This window comes from Cucumis sativus, chromosome 3 (assembly GCF_000004075.3).
Source record: "Cucumis sativus cultivar 9930 chromosome 3, Cucumber_9930_V3, whole genome shotgun sequence".
Taxonomy (NCBI): domain Eukaryota; kingdom Viridiplantae; phylum Streptophyta; class Magnoliopsida; order Cucurbitales; family Cucurbitaceae; genus Cucumis; species Cucumis sativus.
The window spans coordinates 6,516,655-6,536,846 of NC_026657.2; the positions used below are offsets into that span (position 1 = coordinate 6,516,655).

At 36.3% G+C, this 20,192-nt stretch overlaps 1 protein-coding gene across 1 annotated transcript; it reads right to left on the reverse strand.

Annotated features, from left to right (window-relative positions):
* Positions 1-106: 106 nt before the first annotated feature.
* Positions 107-20,153, reverse strand: LOC101221741 (vacuolar protein sorting-associated protein 8 homolog). The gene is made up of 19 exons (XM_011652321.2): positions 18,557-20,153; positions 16,207-16,518; positions 15,800-16,039; positions 15,588-15,693; positions 15,016-15,173; positions 13,784-14,417; positions 12,718-12,782; positions 12,538-12,639; positions 10,938-11,080; positions 9,252-9,307; positions 8,374-9,059; positions 7,651-7,841; positions 6,017-6,305; positions 5,620-5,907; positions 5,407-5,516; positions 3,465-3,798; positions 1,160-1,561; positions 831-1,074; positions 107-742 (listed from the first exon to the last, which is right to left on the reverse strand). Exons 1-19 carry the CDS (start codon positions 20,051-20,053, stop codon positions 717-719), a joined length of 5,883 nt encoding a protein of 1,960 aa, XP_011650623.1. The 5' UTR covers positions 20,054-20,153; the 3' UTR covers positions 107-716.
* Between the last annotated feature and the right edge of the window lie 39 nt (positions 20,154-20,192).

The window sequence follows — 20,192 nt, forward strand, 5'->3', positions numbered from 1 at the left end:
TCTTAAGTACAAGTTAAAATTATGTTTTGTATAAGAGTGCTAATAGATCTTTTAGTTGTATGACTGAATTTTGAAGTTCACAAATTCAAGGCAGTTCAAAATTATGTGTACGAAAGTGAAGACTAAATTTATGTTAATTCCGTTCCAAAATTACTCTCAAAGCTTTTATTTGCATCATTTACTCACCTGACTTCACTCTCCCCTTACAAAAATACAATGGATAAAAAAAACTAAGTTCATTTTCCTTATTTTTGCACCTCGCATAGTCTTATGAACAAAACAATGACTCCTATTTTGTCAATTTAGTAGCTACATTTTTTGGTTTGGGAAGGAAGGCAATGGTAGTAGTATTTGAAATTAGGGAGTTGACGTTGACGAGATAGATGACCATCAGGTTGGATTTCCTTTCAAGGAAGGAAAGGAGTATTTGCCTAGTTGACTGTCCCTCTAATTGGAGGACGTGAATCCTTCAGAGCTGCCGAACTCAACTTTGCATTTCAGAATATTTCCGTGGAAACTGTGGTGGATCAACTCCATTCAGAACCTGACGGACTCAAAACTCATAATTTCGTTAAAATCACATGAACTGCAGCTGTCACACATGGTCAACTGGACTTCGCAATTAAAACTTGAAGTGGATGTAGAAGCCACCAATCTTTGAGGAAACATGTATCCACATTGCTTTTCATTTATAACTAAATAGTCGCTCCCCACTGTCAAGAATTAGTCATCTTCTCCTTTCCTACATAAGTATATACGTATTCGTTTCATGTCAGAATTTGACGGCTGAGAAAAACTAACATATAAGGAGGTTCAGAAACAGAACTTACCAAATAGACTTGTTTTTAAAGGGAACCGAAGGGAGGACGGTCTCTTTACTTTTACCCCCGTGAGTTGCCTGCTCTTATTTAGCTTTTCTACTTTCTCTCTTCCACCGCTGCTTTCTCCTACTAAGAGATGATATCCTTTTGTGACCTTGTCATGGTAGACGGCTGGTGGTGCGAGCCTCAGTTGAGGCACATTTTCTATGTCTATAACTCTTTGGTTTTTCTGTAAGTTTGTCAGAATCTCAAACTGCAGCAAACAAATTCAGATATATTAGTTCAGTTGCTTGCAACAGAACATATTAGTCACTGCCTTAGTATGACATAAACAATACCCGTGGTATTTGCTGAAGAGTGTATGGGAGCTCCAGTAAATCTGTTTCTTGTGGATATGAAACAGAAGCTCCCGATGATGATTGGGTTCTTGATGAAAATTTATTCACTAGACTGTACTCGGTAGGTGCTTTGCTTTTAGACCCTTGAGATTGATTGCTATGGACACAGATTGGGCATGTATAGTCACCGCCTGATGCCTCATTCTCAAGATCTTCGCATTGAAGATGAGTTGCATGACCACAGTTGAAAACTCGTACTCTATAACTTGATGAGCTTTTGACAAGAAGGCGATTACATATGCAACAGACAACACTTCGGGGAGCATATCCATGAGCCGCCCCTTTCTTCAATAAACTCATGGTATAGAACGAGTCATCCTCTATCAATGCTTTGGCAGAATCCTAAATAAGTTCGAAAAAACTTCAAATTTACATGAGGTAGAAAATATTTGAATAACTAATGTAGCAAATTAGTCAAGTCTCCATGTTCTATTTAATGCAAGTTACTTCCACCAGATATGCACACTCCTAGAATGCAATGTACGGATTCTAAATGAAGAATAAAAGAAAGACATTGAGGGAAATTTGACCATACAAATGGCTTTGGCTCTTTGAGACAAGATATAACTCATTAGGCTTTGGTGGCATCAAGTCATCCAAACAGAAAATTTAAAAACAGAATTTAAACAAAGCAATCCGTGACTACTCCATGATGTGCCATGTTGAGCGGAACAACATTCTGAGAGAAAATTCAACAGAAAATTGTTTTTTAATACCCTTAAGTTTAAACAAATTCGTGAATAATACAGAATTAACTGATCTAACCATGAATTAGCTATACTAAAACTTTATTAGCTATACTGCAGTCGCTGATGCTTTTGTTTCTTCAACACTGATTTTAACGTGCCCAAATGCAAACATTTCAGGCCAATAAAGGTGACTTTTAGTCAAAATAAAGATTTTGTCATTAACAGCAAAACTGTCACTAAGAGAGGCAAGTAGGTTCACTAGAAGTGCAATTTGTTTGATAAGTATATCTAAAATCTGTGTTGAAGAAACAAAAGCATCAGCGACTGCAAATAACCTAGAGAAAATCAAGATGACTAAAGTAGGAGCTTATTATTCTTCGCTGCTATTTTTTTTTAACAAGTTTACATCATAAGGGAGTGGGATTCAAATCTCACTCTTGAAAATTGTGCACGGAGCCTTCATCTTTTATAGCTCCTAAGCAAAGTGATAAAAGAACAAAGAATTTCCTTGGTTTGCTTTTCTCTGGGAGCGGTTTGGAATTTTCTTTCAGAAGCACCCCATTCAAGAATTTGTTGGTTTGTCTTTAAGACTAGCCGTTTGTTCAATTCGGGTCTAATTTTATATCTTGGTGGCATCCATCTAATGGGACTGGTCGTTTTTAAGGCACCTTGTTTCTCAATTTTTCATCTTTGATCTGCTTCCCTCTAGTTTTATGCTTGTTCGTTGTATTATTGGTTTTACCGAAGTTACAACTGGATTTCCCTCCCTTGGATTTATTTCCATATTAGTTGGCCTCATCACTTGGTGCTTCCTGTGAATCTTCTGTAGTTCTGTTGCAGTGGTGTTTGAAGTGTTATTCAAAGAACCGTTTTATCTCATTTTGGGTTATTTTGTTCTTAATTGCTTTATTTTTCTGGTCAAAACCATCAACGGGCTATATTTGGTTGTAATTAATATATTTTTCTTATTATGTCTCTTTGTAATTCAAGCATTAGTCTCTTTTCCTTCCTTCAAGCATGTTTCTGTCTCAAAAAAACTTTCTAGAATTTAATATCTGAGAAGTTAATTTGAATAGAAAATTAAATAGTTTTCTAATGAGAATAGTTGAGGTGTGCATGGAAGGACCAAACATTCATGAATATCAAATAAAACAATAAGAGGTCTGTCTGAGGATCACATAATCCACATGGTCAGAAAACTAAACTCAAGCCTCAAAGAATTGTGCATATCTCCCAGACCTTCACCTTGAATAGCTATGTTTTGTGATTAGATCCATATATGAGTAGCCAAGCCTCAACTAAAACACCCTACAATTATTACTTGGTCACAAAGAATTTAAAGGGAGACATTTTATTTTCAAATCAAGACCTTTATTCCTTTACCATATAACATTTTAAGAATATAAACTCAAAAATTTGATAAAGAAAAACTTAATAATAGAAACTAAATCATAAAATTTAATAATGATATTTATTTGTTGAAAAAGAATAAGCCAGATACCAAGCACCCAGGACATACCATTGTAAGTGCAAGACTGAAGGAATGGAAAACATACCAGAATTCTTCTTTCAAAGCCAAAAGTCCCAAGCATCCCAAGTATGGTAAGTTTAAAATCGCCAAATTCTTGACTTCCGTTATCATATAGAAGTCGGGACATGATAGTTGGAAGATGAACATATCCCATCATTCCCTCAACTATCTCTCTGATAAATTGAGAGAATAACTTCCTTAATAAATGAGCAACTTTATTGGACTTCAAAATCCTCCATGTAACTATGTTCGCCTCTTTATCCTTTTGTGAACATGATGACTCGTTCAAGAATTGAACTTGATTTTTTTCAAAAGATGCAGTTCTATGATTATAAGAATCAATTAAAGGCTCACAAAACCTGCCAATCGAAAGAAAAAAAGTCCATCACAAACTGAGAACTGCCCATGCATATGATTATAAATTCTATGATTATAAATTCACGGCACCATGCATACTACTTGTAACACTGAAGTTATGCTCAGGAACTGCCCAGTTGCAGGATAAATTTATCAAAGGAGGACAGTGGTTCCTATATTTTTCCAATTAAGATTTAAGATGGAAGCAGTAACAAATAGGAATAGAGGCACACATACACATGTATCCAAAAGCATATAATTAAACATCCCTTTCTTCTTTTTCCTTTTTCGTTTATCAATAAATTCATTAGCAATGAGAGAGGCATCTAGGATTTATCAACATGCTAGCTACCCTCTTTCATATCTCTCAACTCTCTCTGCATGATGATATTTACATGGAAATTTGAAAAGTTAGTACTAGTATAAGGGTTTTTATTTTCGCTCTTTGTATAACCCCTCATGTACGATTAAGCTTTTGTCTCTATTTTTCAATATTAATAATAGTGTGACTTGTTTCCCCTTTTCTTTAAAAAAAGTTGGTACTCTCTGAAAAAAATTTATCTTTGGATCTCACTTCCTGTGGATCAAAAGGTCGTGGCATCTTATATACATTTGGGAGCTTAGCCACTGTTGGCATTAACACCCATGAGAAATTCCAAAGAAGATTGATAGAACTTCTCCATTGAAAATAAAAGAGAATAACAAGCTAAGGAATATTTTGAGAGCTCCCACATTTTCTGTACCTGAACACAAGATGGCAAAATACATTACCACGCAAATTTAACCAGATTCCCCCTCCCCCCAGCACCATCTAACACCTACTCTAACTCAAAGTTCCATACGCAATGTCCTAGAACTTCTCTACCTCACTGTGCTTACTCTCTCCCTAGTCCCTTCTACCATTTTTCATAACCATTTCCACAATCATAAGTAGGCCTATTGAAGATTGCATTGACTTTTTATCCACTCAAACAGGTTCCCTTTTTGCAAGAGTGCATCTGGAGGCACTTACTCTTCACTGAACCTATGCTGTGACTTTTGGGGCTGATTTCACACTTGTGCTGGCTTAACCACCAGAGATTTTGCATGTCATGCTTTTCACAGTTGACAGTTTTTGGTTGATCATTCTTCCAATAGAAGAAGACTCTGGCTCAATTTTATTGGAACTCTCTTACTGGTCTAATTAGAATAGCTCACATCGTCAAGGATAGAGAAAAGGCTTTGACAGCTTCTTTAATCCATGAACCTTTTTAGTTCTCATCTGAAATTTTCTACTTAGAAATTATAGCCACTCTTTTCTTATAGTCCAACGGAACTATTTTTTTATAATTCCCTCCAAATTGAGTTTTCTCCATCATATACATACATATATATAGAACAATATATACAAAACTTCTCATCAGAAGAATAAAGAGACAATTGCTCAAGGATACTAATTCCAAGAGGAGTGAAAAAGCAATAAATTAAGTAAGCAAAGGAGGCCGAACTAGCTAACAAAATAAACTAATACACAATTCAGAAAATAGGAGAAAAAACCATAATTTTTCTTATTTTTCATTTTAAAAATTTTCTTGTACACATTTTAAAAACCAGCCAGATAAATAACTCACGAGTCAAGTAATTTGAACCAAAGTGTCTGAGACTCCTCGGAGTTCAAACGAGGAGTGTTTCGCTGACACAGTCCAATACAAGCATGCAACAAAACCTTGACAGCATTCACCTGCACAAGAATGATAGGAGAAAACATGAGCTGCCAGCAACAAAGCTTCTACGTGAACACACAGAAATTTCATTTTCATATTTCAAGAGTTTAATCTACAAACCTCTTGCAATTTTAAAACAGAGTTGAAATTTTGTGAATCATTAGAACCACTTGAAGCAGTATTTGAAACAGTAGCTCCAACAGCAGCCTCTAGGTCATGAAATTTTTTGTCAAGGCTAGAAAGTGTTAAGAAAAGAGCACTACCAACATCACCGACCCTCTCCAACAAGAATGCTGCAGCATCAATAACCTCATATTGTTGGCAGAGGCGCAAACAATGCTCCACACGATAGCTATCAAAAGTCTCCAAAAACTTGAGAACGGATTCACGTTCATGCTGACAAAGTAGCTATAAATTGCATAGGACAGCATCGCACAACAACCATTATCAATTGAGCGAAAGAATAGGTTTAAATATGTAACTATTGACTTTGTGCTTGAACTAAGTAAATGCATACCTCCACATAAAGCTCAATGATATCATCAGTCACATCAACAGGATTGTTAGACAGATATTTAGGGAAATCAGAAAGCTTTTGCAAGTAATCATCCATTCCTTTAGTTGAATAGTTGACTCCAAGATTATCATCTTTCTTTAAGCAAGAGAAGTCCGGACTTCCAGATAGGTGAACCTCAATGAGAGTTTTTAAGTACAGAAATAGGCTTCTTGGATGATTACGAAGCTGCGAGAGGATGTTTGAAACATCATTGTTGAAATGATCAATGACCAAGAAGAATGTTGCCCCTCTGCAAAGAATCGGATACGTTAGAGAGAATTTTTTCTTAATGTTGAGAAGGTAAAAAATGCATTGATATGAATACTGTGTGTAATTTAGGTTCTCTTATATAAATAAAAACAATAAAGAAAAAATATCTAACCATTAATATTTACACAAACATTCCTAAACAATAAAAATTCCAACACTCCCCCTCAAGATGGTTTCAAAGTATCTTCCATCGCTAAGTTGTCAATCTATCTATCAAATTGTTTCTTTGAAAATCTTTTTGTCAATGTATCAGCAATTTGTTGTGATGTAGGTCGTGTGGAACTGGAAAATGAGCTATACAAATGACGACTTTATTATCACAATAAATCTATATAGGTGTCTTTTGAAGAAAATATTTCATCTTGACTTTTAAACGGCTTCACAGCGTTTAAAATAAAATCATTTCAACTTTTGGGTATTAAAAGTCAAAGATCCTTTAAATTTTTGTCTAGTTCATAATCATTGTTGGAAAGAACACAAAATAACATCTAAAAACGAATGGTCATTTAGCTAAAAAGAGATGAATCAAGGGAGGTATGATCAAATTTCTGGTATTTGATTTTGTGGTCTAAACGAAAAACGATAATTGCTCCTAAAAATGTAAAAAAAAAAATGAAAAGATAAAAAATACTACTTTTATTCAAAGCATGTCACTTTTATAAGGTTATAAGGCAATTTTCCAAAATTTTCAATATTTGTGGTATTGAATCATTCCAGATAAATTTATTGAGCATTGAATCTTTTCGTTATTTCAATATCGAGATATGACTATCTCATTGGTGTGCTATCTCCAAAGTTCGCAGAATACTCGGTGCTAGACATGTCCTTAATTGAAGAGCTTTCTTCCAACCTCAGTTTTGATTTGCAGTTGTTTTGAGTTCTTATCTTCACTGAGAATGCTTTGTAGTAATTGTTGCGTATCTTTTGGAAAGGATCAAACAATACATTATGCTTTTATCATTTTGTAAGATTGTTATTGGATATAATGATGGCGCTAAGGGACTCTTAACCTAGTTGAGATATCTGAGTGCGTCTCCTGATCCCTAGGTTCTTTCTTTTCTGCTCCTTTTATAATCCTAATGTACTTTTGAGCAGTTGTCTCATTATAAAAAAATATTGGGATATGATCAAGGTGCTAAGGGTGTATCAATCTAGTGGAGTTATATAGGTACACTTACTCATCTCCTCTTCTTCTAGTTTACTTGGATTATCATGTCTTATTGTAATTTGAGCATTAGCCTCTTTTCATTATATCAATGAAAAATCATGTTTCCTTTTAAAAAAATGAAGATACAAGGTAAATCCATAAAAGATAATTGTGTAACCTGTTTAAGTTGAAAAGCTCTGGAATTCGAGAAATGACCACTGCCCGAAATTCAGTTTGTTCAGAATTGCCAAGCTCCAGTAATGTTCTGTTGATAAAGGTGAAGGTGTGAATGGGTTCGTCTACATCTTTCATATAGCTATCCAAAGCTGATGAATACTGATGTGTGATGCTATGAATCAGGCCACAAACCTATACGAACATGAAACACAGAGTATGATCAAACACAATAGTATCAGACCCACACACTGAAAAGCATAAAAGAGAACAAGCCATGTAAGTGAATACGGAAACTATAAACGTAGAAGCCTCAACGAGCTTTGCCTTGCTCTTTCATTTCATACTTCTTCGTCTAGTCTCAAATCTAAATCCTTTTGCAATCATCTTGTTCATATGCAAGTTGATTATCTTTTCATTGCTCCTTTGGACCTTTTAAGCATTTGAGCCTTTCTTTCCTAGTTTCCAATTGGATATCTTTATTGTAAACACCTTTAGGTGTTTGGGGATACCCCTTATTTCATTTATTCAATGAAATGCTTCTCTAAAAAAAATAACAGCCTAAAGCCCATGAGGACCAGACACTCCATGGCTAGGGAGAGAAATACAAAAAAGGACTGCAATCTAGCCTGAAACTAAAAGTTTTTCGGTCACTTTATGCATATTTCATTACTTTCATCGAATCTGATTCCTATGACTAGAAAAGAGAAGAATATGGCAAAAGTACCTGGAAAAATTGTGCTTTCTCACACATCCTTAACACAGAAGACGGATTCCAATGGGTCTCTGGTATCACCTCCAGTAGGGAAAGTACTTGCTTTTCCCTTTTTCTTGAAAGTACACTATTTGCAGTAACACGAGGCAGAAAATCAGACACTGTTTCTGGAATATCGCTATTGGATATCAGGTGTTCCAAAATCTGACCAACCACATCTTTAGAGACTGTAGCCTTTCCACAAGCAACATAAGTGGCAATAAAGTCGAACAAATGAATTAGTTCTTTCTTTGAAGGCCAATCGTCAACCAATGTAATATTATCACCAGCTGGGGACTCATCTGTTTCACAGATAGCCTTATCGAGAACATGAACAAGAGCATCCACTACATTTTGAATTAGAAAGTTCTTTCTTCCAGAAATTGAGTTCTTTTCTTCTTGTAGCTGCATACTTGTATCAACTGGGCCATCTAGAGAAGAAATGGCTTTGAGGATTTCACCTTCAACAAAAGCACATCTCAAAACATCTAAAGTGGCTTCAGTATCCAACTCTAAGAGAGGATACAGATTTAAACATCCAACTTCAGATGATTTATTTGAAATCGATCTTGTATCCACTGCATCAGAATTCTCCAACAAAAACTGTAGTAGTTCATCTCTAAGAGATTGCACGCGTGAATGAGCAAGAGTTCCTTGGCCTGAAAACAAAAAAAGCTTAATACTTCTCAGCAGTTCAAATATACTTGTACAGGTCAAATAGAAGAAAGAACATAGCAAAACAGATTTTCAGATCATTAATTATTACTGAAACGAACTACAAAAAATATTGTTAATTTTGGGGGTGTATTGGGGTACATGAAATACTAAACCTACAACAGGTTCACTGATACCTGGTGGAAAAGCAAGTCCTGAAAAGCAATACTTCAAATAAACTAGTGTCTTGTACCTGTGGAGGAAAAACAATTGTACGTCAATCAATATGCACAAATTGGTTTTTTTTTTGGAGAAAAGGAATAATATACAGCTTAGAACAAAATCATCATCGAGTGAACAGACTCCAAGTTTAAAATCCAAGCTCCTTCCCAGATGAACATTTTTTCTTGAATAAGCAACAAACATTTCATTGATTAATGAAAAGGATGACATGCTCAAGATGCAAAGTCTTAGAAAGGAAAAATGCAGAAGAAATACAAAAAAGGGAGTGAACCAAAGCATCCTAATTAATACATATATCACAAGTAGAATAAGACAAATAAATTAAAAAGAGAGCACCAATAAAGCCTAGAGCTTAGCAATGCCAAACACTCTGGTCAACATTCACTTTTATCCTAAAAAGTATGTTCATTCCACTCAAACAATAATTCTGAAATAAAATGTACAAATAATGGCCTTCTCCCTCCAACTCTCTACCACCACCCCACCTTCTGAGTTGTCCCCTCCCTTGAACCAGCAGGCGAACCTACATACCTATGAAATGGAACATCATCCACTTCTCAAGCCCTTCTTTACCATTGAGAGGAAAAGCTTCAACATCGACAAGGACTAGCAAATCTGAAACCTACTTTTGTATCTGTTGGTGATATATAATTAAATTTGCCTTCAACCACTAGCTTAAGCTTTTTGATGAATTGGTGGTTTAATATGGTATCAGAGCAGGTGGTCTAGGAAGGTTATGTGTTCAAGCAGGGCCCCTGCATTGTCGTTTCCTCCCCAATTAAAATTCGATTTCCACTTGTTGGGCCTTTCAAATATTTCAAGCCCTCAAGTGAGGTAAAATTGATTCCACTTATTGGGCCTTTCAAATATTTCAAGCCCACAAATGAGGGAGAGTGTTGGTGATATATAATTAAATTTGCCTTCAACCTCTTAAACTTTTGGGTGAATTGGTGGTTTAATAGTATCATTGAAGATAAGAGTTCCCCCACTCCTCCTATAAGAACTCTCTCCGATGGCTCCCAGAATGCTTCTTCAAAATATGTGAAACTCCCCTCAACCAAATAATTTATTTGGAGAATCTGACCTCCCCGAATATGTGGTATGAGTTGAGAAGATATCAAACTGAAAGGCCACTGAGCAAAAATTACAAAGCTTGAAACCAATGGGGGTTTAAATAAACAAAACCTCTATTAAGGTGAAGATAAAAAGAAGTTGAGAAGTTTTATAGCCACCATTGAAGCTCTCAATAACAACCAACCAACCAATCAATGCTAGTTTGATATACAAGGATGCTTTAAGGAAATAGAGTAACCAAACTCCAAAGAAGGCACTAGTAGGTCCACAATAGCAATAGATATTGATTTCCACGTTTTGGCACTTCCAAGATCTCAAGTGTGAGTGTTAATTGTTAAAGTATTGATATAACTAAATTTCTTGCCACCGTGGTGACCATGCACAGGGAGGTGGCTCATCCCCCTCCCTCTCTTGTAAAAGCATGTCCATATCCACGTTGTATACAATTAAGCTAATACACAAGATTATGACTCTCACAACAGAAAATTAATATGAATGAATAAAGTATAGCTATAAACACATGCAATATAATAATTAAATAAAAAGATGTAACCAATGTATCATACCCAAGGGAAGAAGCATGTTTGCTCTTACTGGTTCGCAGCACTGCTAACAGCTCCTCTAAAGGCGTCCTGAAATCATCTAATCCTTTGTTGAAAAGATATACCAATGCACTATACAATCCATGATCCCGGCATAACCTGACAACCTGTAGAATAAAAGAGGTACAAGGTAGAAATATAGTTTTTTTTTCTGGAAAGTAAAAGGTTTCTTCATTAAGATAATGACATGAGACAAAAGCTCAATGTACAAGGTATAACAGTAATTTTAAAATTAAAGTACAAAGTACCAGTGAATTTTAATAAAGATCCCACAGATCTGACAACCCTACTTTCCCACCTTTACCGATACTTCTTTAATTGATGAACCAAGCTTGCACTAAAAAGCATGAAAGACATACAAGGGTGTACCAAGCCCAACGGGGAGGAGTCCAACCTTTGCCATATTGATAATTGTCCAGCCAAGAAGCAAGTTTAAACTATTCGGCAGAGTTAACCAGGAAGAAATTTTGCGAATCCATTTTGTTTCTATAACCATGAATATGTATTGATGATCCAGGAAGGAAAACTAGAAAACCTTGTTCCTGTTAACTCATCTTCTTCATTTCGCTTGAGGGATCTTTACTCCTCCCCCATAAAATTTTATCCAACAGCAAAATTTTTGCTTATTTAAGAAAGATCATAAAGACAAGAAGTGGAGTTAAGTTTACCTTTCCTATGTTCAATTTGCAAATGGTATTATCCGTGTTAGTGACTGAAATATGACCTGCTCATACCTAAATTTAGGTGGTACCCTAGAGTTTCATTGTTGTATGGCTTTTGTACGTCTGTTACTTTGTCTCTAGGGTGACTAAAGAAAAGGTTGACACTCCCTATGGTGGTGGGCAAGTGCTTCCAGTTTTTTCTTTCCTTTCTTTTTCCAACGAGCCTATGGTGGTGGTGGTACTTTTTTGGTATTTTTCTTTTGAAATAGAAACGAGTCTCTTTGTTAATAGCCAAAATGAGATGGAAGCTCAAAGTACAAGACGATTATATAGAGGCTTACAATAATAATAATAATAATAATAATAATAATAGAGATCAGCCGTCACACCCAAACATCTCAACTAGGTTGACACTCCCTTAGCAACCTCATCATATCTAGAACAACAAGAGCAAAAGCAAAACTCTTAAGCCTTAACTAGTTCATGACTAATAAAGAGTGTAAAACAAGGGAAATAAAATTTGAGTGCGTACTAATAAAGAAGTTTTTGTCTCTGTTTCAAAAAAAAAAAAAAAACCAAGGGAAATAAAACCAAAGCAAAGAGGAGAGAACAAAAATAGTATAATAAAGAACAAAGATCAAAATCAAGCTAGAAAAATAAAAGCAATCCACGGTTTTTGGTATTTGGTACCATTCTTATGCCCAGTACATCATTTATTTTTTTAAATGCTTGTTACCACACAAATTGGTGACTTGATCATGCATACATGGTAAAAACTAGACAAAATACATTTTAAAATTAAAATAAAATTATAAAAATAAATAAATAAATAAAACACACAGAAAATAAAAGAAAGTTGGATGAATACAAAATTACGTTAGAAAACATTAGGTGGTAAAAACCTGATTAAAATCTAAGGAAGAAATATCCATGTGAAGAACACACTGTTCTACACGCTGCAACCATCCTTTGTGGCTATAATGCTCTACCAAAGCTTGCATAATCTGAAAGAAACCAAAAAATACAATCAGTTGACCTTTGTTCTTTTAATGGAAGAATACTATTACATTGATTATCAATACCTCCGGAGGCAGCGATCCAAGCATGTCCTTTAAAATATATGGTTCTAGAAGCTCCAAAAATGTATCTAAAACAAGAAAAGAAGTGAATACCCATCTTTTTGTAATTTCATATTTCTATGGAATGAAGGAATCTGTGTTTCTTATCAAGATATTTGTGTGTGTATGTGTAACCATGACAGAAGAAAATAAGACAAAGCACTTCAAGAAGCAACAAAAATATAATCAACAAATCCAAGGAAAGAACGAATCATCATTAACCCATTTATTTTATCAAGTGCACCCAGGAAAAAAAAATTGCAAGAATTTACATCTTTTAAATGGAAGAAATTATTAAGCGCATGATATAGAAGAATATTCATGCTTCTGTCGAGCATTCAGAACAGAGATCATTCTTTGGAAGAAATAATACTTTTCATTAAAAGTTGTGAAACATCGACATACAGGATCATAATTCTTTAACTGTAAGTTATTATAACAATAAGAAATAAATAGTTACATAAACAACCAACTATGATCTGAGCAAAAGTTTGCAACCCAGTGATTGAAGACTGGAACAAGTATCGAAACAACAACAATAATTAAAAATCCATTCCTGTCAAAGGTCTTCACAAGGGTGAATGCTCACTACTCCAGTGAGAAAAAAAAAGACAAATGAAAAGCACTAAGATGCAACAAAATAGTATGACAACAGAGATAAAATGTGCTACAGAAACTTCATTCCATGAAGCCATATGGACGACAGCCCAAGCCCTTAAAAATTTCTACCACTGAAAACTTAACCAAGGACCATCCCCTTAAAAGGCCTCCTGATTTCTCAAAGAACTCCACAAAAAACCATCCAATTTCCTTGTAAATTCATTAACCATATTAGCACTCTCCTTCTTCGGAAGACTCCTTTCACTCTAACCATAATTGGTCTGGTCATAGATATTTGAAACCCTAATTGAATTTCATCATCTAGCCACTAACGTAATGAAGCAATTAATAGAATGAATGCATAACAATTTGAACTCCCAACAACCTACAACGAAACAATTAATATGAAGTTAAGTTATATGTTCAATACCTCTCTGTTGAACCCCCACAAATTTGGAGAAAATTTCATCAAAGAGAATATCAGTCCTCGAGATGTGGACACAAAACTCAACTGCAACTCCACCAACACGATTGTATTGCTCTTTTATTTCAGAATGTGCAGAATGGCTTTCAATCGTCATATCATCCAGTTTTTCATTCTTTTCAATTTGGTTACAGAAAGCCACTGATATATATGAAAACACCTCATCCACGTATGATAACAGCAACTCAATCAGAAAGGGCATTACCAACTCCTGCAAAGATTCCAACGACCTGGGGAGATCGATAACACCATGAGCATGGCCGTCATAAATGGTTATTGCCATGCTAAGAGCACTCATCCAGTCCCCTGCTTTCCGTAGAACCTGAACCCGCTCCTTCCATGGAAGGAGACGGGAAATAACAAGATGCATAGGTCCCAATACATATATAGAAGCTCCTCTAACAGCCACGCAATTGTGATATGCCTTCTCAGGGTTGCCCAAAATGTTAGCAAAGTGGGTGTGATATGCAATGAAATCTTCCTTAACAAAGCCATCTACAAATATACTTGTTTGGTGAATCATAGTTCCATCCTTCTCAAATAAGAAGAGTTGTCCTGTTACTGTGAGAATGACAAGAACCTGTAGAGTTTATAGAATTTCTGATCAAATCTTGATGCAAACGTCTAAATCCTTGCTACTAATGAAGCCTCCAGTTAAAACTGGAATTCTACTTTTTCACCTTCAACAAGAACCAAACCAATTTGAAGATTTGGGTGTGCAAGATCTTAGATTTGGCTAATTTTGAGAGAGAGTTTAAGTTTTTCTTTGTATTTAGTTTTCTACTAATGTATTGTCTTTGAGTGGCTTTGATTAGCTCATTATTTTCAGTTCAATTTCGTTTTTGGGTTTCCAACATAAATTATAGTATTTGTTTAAGTTTTAGCTTGTTTTCGTTTAAAGAAAAAATAAGAAACCAAACGGATCTTATTAAATGTAATCTGATGGTTTTTGTTGGATCTATAAATCCCCAAATTTTCTGCTATGTACTATGTTTAAAAATGAAAATAAGCACCAAGAAGCCCAACGTCAAAGTAACCTTTACAACTGCACTGAACTATTAAGCAAACTAGCAGTTGTAGTGAGGACAGATTTAGAAACAATAAACTAACCTTCTTCTTTTCACTTTTTTTCTTTTTTTTTTCCTCCTGATAAGAACGAACAACCTTTAAAAAATTACCTGGTCATCTAACCAGACAACACCTATGGCTGCACTCTCGAGGGACCACTTGCCACATACTTTAAGCTCTGTTTTCACCAACTTTGCTACCTGCACCATTTTATCCCAGGCAATTGCAAGCAACGAAACCCTTTCAACTGCTTCAGAAGGTGAAGTTTCTGCCATAATTTAAATCTTTAAGGCCAGAAATAAAAACTAAATGCTCAAATACTTTATTTATAAACAGAAATTTTCATTGATTTGATGAAATTATAAGGTTTTACAAGCCAAAGTGTTACAAAAACATAAGGAATGGAGTATGGCTGGAGAAGATAGCGCCTACGAAAGTTCTTTGTAACTATTTCTTTTCCATAGTTTGTGTCGATGAAGATGTTTTTGTAATTCTTTGGCTTGTAAAACCTTATAAGATGATGAATTGAAATATCACTTCAAAAATGTGATCCAGCCTGAATCTCCTTTTTCTGATATGAACTTTTACAAATAGTATATTATTTTTCTGATATGAAACAAATACTATGTTCATTTCACAAATGATTGATGCCGTGATCATTTTAAGGGCAGTAAATTCTTACCAAAAGACTGCGAACATTTCCAGGCAGTGTAAGGCATAGAACCTTCTCGAATTCCATCTGGCTTAGAGAGCTGAGCATAAACTTCCACAGTGGGACTCAATCTTACCTGAAAATCTCAAGTGAATTCAAGAAGTTCCAGAACAGGCAACGTAAAAATATTATCATATTAATAATGTAAAGATAAAATTGCACTATTATCAAGGGTCCCATACCACCAGAGCAGTTTGATGGGTAGCGAATATGACAACTCCTTCTTCAACCAAAGATGAACCTTCGTTGAAAAGTTTCCATCCTGAATCTCCTCCAACCACCCCTCCCATCATGCTCCCAATACTGCTGGTTGAAACTGCGACATTTGAAAGAGTTGGTGGCAAGGAACTACCAACGAATTCATTCAAAAGAAGTGCCGAAGCTGATAGAACAGTCCCCGTTTTTTGCCCATCAAGAAGACACTAATTCAGTAAATTAACACCAGATCACAATTCAGAACAATTAATTTCTTCGGTGTCATGAACCCTCACAAAATAAGCATTTTATTTGCAACAACCAACAAAATTAAGATCATTCTAATGGCAACAGAACCAATATAATGAACTTGATGCTGTAATTAATTTTCTACCTGAGTTTTACTGGAGAATCTATTTAGCAAAGGAACCACTGAGAACGTATGTAACAAAACCAGACCCTTGCTATCACCAGTAACTGCTTTAAATTGTCGAGTAACCTGAGCCTCCTGCCCAAGGAACAGTGAATGAACAACTGGTGATGCGTGTTCTCCAGAAATAACCTTCGCAGCCGATGCCCTCAACACATCCCAGACTGTAATATGACCATCACTGTAACCAGCAAGAAGCAGGTCCCCTTGCTGACTAAAGCATAGAGATGTTGCTGGTGCAGTTGATTTATCTCCTTGTGATCCAAGCAGTATCATCTATATCCAATATTGTAATTCATAATATTAAAATATCTTAATAAATGGAGGAGTAACAAAAACACAGAAACGTACAAAGATGATCTAGGATCTTGTCAGTAAGATACAAAAATAATAAATGAAGAAGTCAGTTTCCCAGCTTGGTTTGAAAAGATGATATCATGCTTTCTTTTAACAATAAAAATCTCTTCTTCTTCTTTTTTTTTTTCCAAAAATAAACTAGACTTTCACCAGACAACGAAGGATGTAAAAAGAAAAAGATAAAGCATCCAACCTCAACCAAGAGACAAAAAAAGGCATGGCAATTGGTAGCAATCATTAAAATTTTGAACACTATGATTAGAAAAGAATTTGACAAAATATACCAAATCGAAGTAAAAACTTAATTAATTTCCCAAAATTCATCAAGAGTTACATCTCTCTCCTTTCTTTTTCCCTCCTCCAAGTTCCTTACTAGAGAGCAATCTTCAATAATATCTTGGGTTTGTGGAGAGAGTGGCTTTGAACTTCAATGAACCTTTTGCAGAGAATATACTACCAGTGAGCCAAAAGGCATTTGAAGCACTACGTTTGCAATCTGTCAAAGGTGTTTAATTCTTCCAAAACTAGGGAAGAGGGAAGAAGTGTAAAACCAAAATGGAAAAAATCTTGTACTGGCGTTTGCTAACTGAATTGTAGAGTGTAAAAGAAACACATGTTCATTCATGCCTTTTATCTCCAAGTATACAGCCTTCACGATTCCCTAAATGATAGCCATTGGAGTTTGTCAACCAGAGGTCCAAAACAGCTTTAGAAAACAAACATCTTGGTCGGTCCAAGTACTTCATAAATAAACTCGGTTTCCACTGCCTACCATAAAAAAATATCATTTCTCACGGCCTCACAACATTTTAAAATGTAGCCCCGTGACGCATAGTGCTTGAGTACTACTTAAAGTTAAAACCAACTCCGAGTTTAGTTCTGTATTGGTAACAGTTGATATACAGCAATCCTCGTCTTAAAAAACAGTTAATATACAGCATAAAACATCCCTGATAAAAAATAAACACCATTTCCATTTACCTAGCAAATTATAGTTCCTTTTTTCCCAAAATATTGACACTCGGTTTCCTTTATTAACAGATTAGCAAAGTTTATCTTAGCTTATGAGATGGCTATCTCCCTCATTAATGGGTCCTTTTTCACGACAGACCATTCAGATTTCAAATGGAATAATTCCTCTATTTGCCAACCTAGTTACGGTTCTTTCATGAATATTAAAAAAGAAGAAAATTTAAGGCACCACCTACTGCATACCCAAATAGCACCCAAAATACACCTGAAAGTAGCGGGTTCTTTCATGGATATCAAAAAAGAAGAAGATTTAAGCCACCACCAACTACATACCCAAATAGCATGTGTTATTGACCCAAAATACACCTGAAGTAGCGGGTTCCTCCTGGATAAGCACCCTTCTTAATGCACTAGAAACTCTTTTCTTCAATAGGCTTGTTTCCATTTAAAAAGAAGACGCATTAAGAAGGATTGTACACCAAGAAAGGAACTACATATTTAATGAAGAGGCTTGTGTTTCTCCTGGATGAGATTTATTGATTATCTCGAGCATTAAGAAGCACCCTTCTAAAGAAATGGTTTCCAACTAAGTAAGATGTTACATGGGGGATAACAGCGATTGTGCAACCTAATAAAACTGATCATGTTCGAGTAAGGTTGTGTACATTTTAAGAAAACTTAAATCATGGTTGTAATGCAATTTTCTAAGTGACTGGGAACTTATAGCATTGCTGGAAAGGAGAATTCTGACCAAAAGTTTCAAGAGACCCATTATAGTACGAATGGGGAATGAGAAAAAGAAATCCAATCGAATAAACTAATTGCATCTATTAGATGGTGATATTGAAAAATATATCAAACATGCAATCATGGTCGTAGCTCCATAAATCTCTCGTATTCATCTAAGTTCTAAGTAGACAAAAAGAAACTCAGATAACAGATGCACCAAGAAAGAAACAACATATTGAATAGGTACAATGTTGACCTTCGCATCCATGTTGTCACCATTTTGAGCTGAGTATTTACTAGCCACCACAACAATATTTCCCTTTGACATTCCAACTGCAATATAGTTCGCATGAACAGCCAGGACTTGGGGAAAACCATGTTCACGCCTGAATGAATGTGATGAAATAGTTCTTGAAATACTATTGTCAGCTTGAATGTCGAAGTACCCCAAAGTTGTTGTGACCCCCTTAATACCTTCAAGCCTCATTGGTTGGGCAGCAACGCCTTCTTCCCAATGCAGTGCAGTGAAAGCCTGCTTCTTTTCAATTTCTTCAGCCAAGTCAAGTGGATTAGTCGAGGACACGGAAATCATTTCTGGACGTTTACCAATTTGAAGGTTGTCCGGCTGCTCGGTTGTTTCCCCCGATTCAATGATATCGTTCACTATACTGGGGTCCTCAATGGCAAGATCCACTTCCGTATCTTTTGATGGTTGGTGATATTTCTCGAAATCTTGAGTTTCCAACTCCAGGCTCCCATAGCCCACAGCACTTTCCTCATCATCAGGTTCGGTAGGACGCGGAATAGCTCCTTCATTTGATTCATCGACATCCAATTCTGTTGGATGTGCATCCGTCGAACAAACATTTTTCTCAGCAGGACCAAGCAAGCTTCTGTCGTTGGTTTCCACTGGCGGTACAGTAGAAAGGCTCTCTTTGAAATTCACATCATCCACAGAACTCGTTTCTGCTTCGAATTCCATGTCTTCAGTCATACGAAACTCATCATTATGGGGAACACCGTCTCGAATGTTGTTCGTAGCCCATAATTCACCACTGACGTTCATAGATGCAATCTGATAATCAGTAATCCTGTCGACCACTGAAATTGAGTTTTCACCAGACTCCTTTGAATGAATGTTAGCGTGATATAAACTGTCAGAGAAAAACTCTGAATCAACAGCAGAAGAGGAAGCCAGCTCGTCATCGTCGAGAACCATGTTCCCATACCCTGCCCTCCTCGACTTGATAGCTGCAGCGTGCGGGGCTGGCGTGGACCGAGAAGCCGCAGCAGCTGCGGCAAGTGCCGCCCCAGGTTTCGCATTCGATCTAACCGCACCAAACAACGATGGCAATGGACGAGATCCTCTTCGAAACGGATCGTCTGTTAATTCACCAACCTTGGAATGAGAGGCCGTACCTGGTTTCAATTGAGCTGACTTCTCGTTCCATGGGTTGTTTCTGGCGGCTTCAGAATCCTTGTACGGTGATGTGGAAGGAGAAGCGGAGACCCCGTCGTCCCCTGCAACGATGTTACGACGGCCACGGGGAGGCGGAAAATGGGGAGAAGATGATGGTGAAGGTGAGGTGGAAGAACTGGAATCGTTCAGAATTTCGTCGATGCTACGGTGAGGGAATGATAGGTCGTCGTCGTCGTCGTCGTCGCCGCCGCTGGATAAGTGTGCGTGAATGAAGGCATTCAAGTCGAGCTCCATCGGAGGGAGTGTTTCGGTGTCAGTCAGCTCCTCGGTCATTGTCGATGTTGAAGCCAGCTCGTTCCGCTTTGAGGACTGAGGAGGCACTAACAATACTCACCAAAGCATCGTTATTTTAACTCCACTGTTGTAATGTCTTTAAAATCAAATATTTGATCATTTTATAGTTACGAAAAAT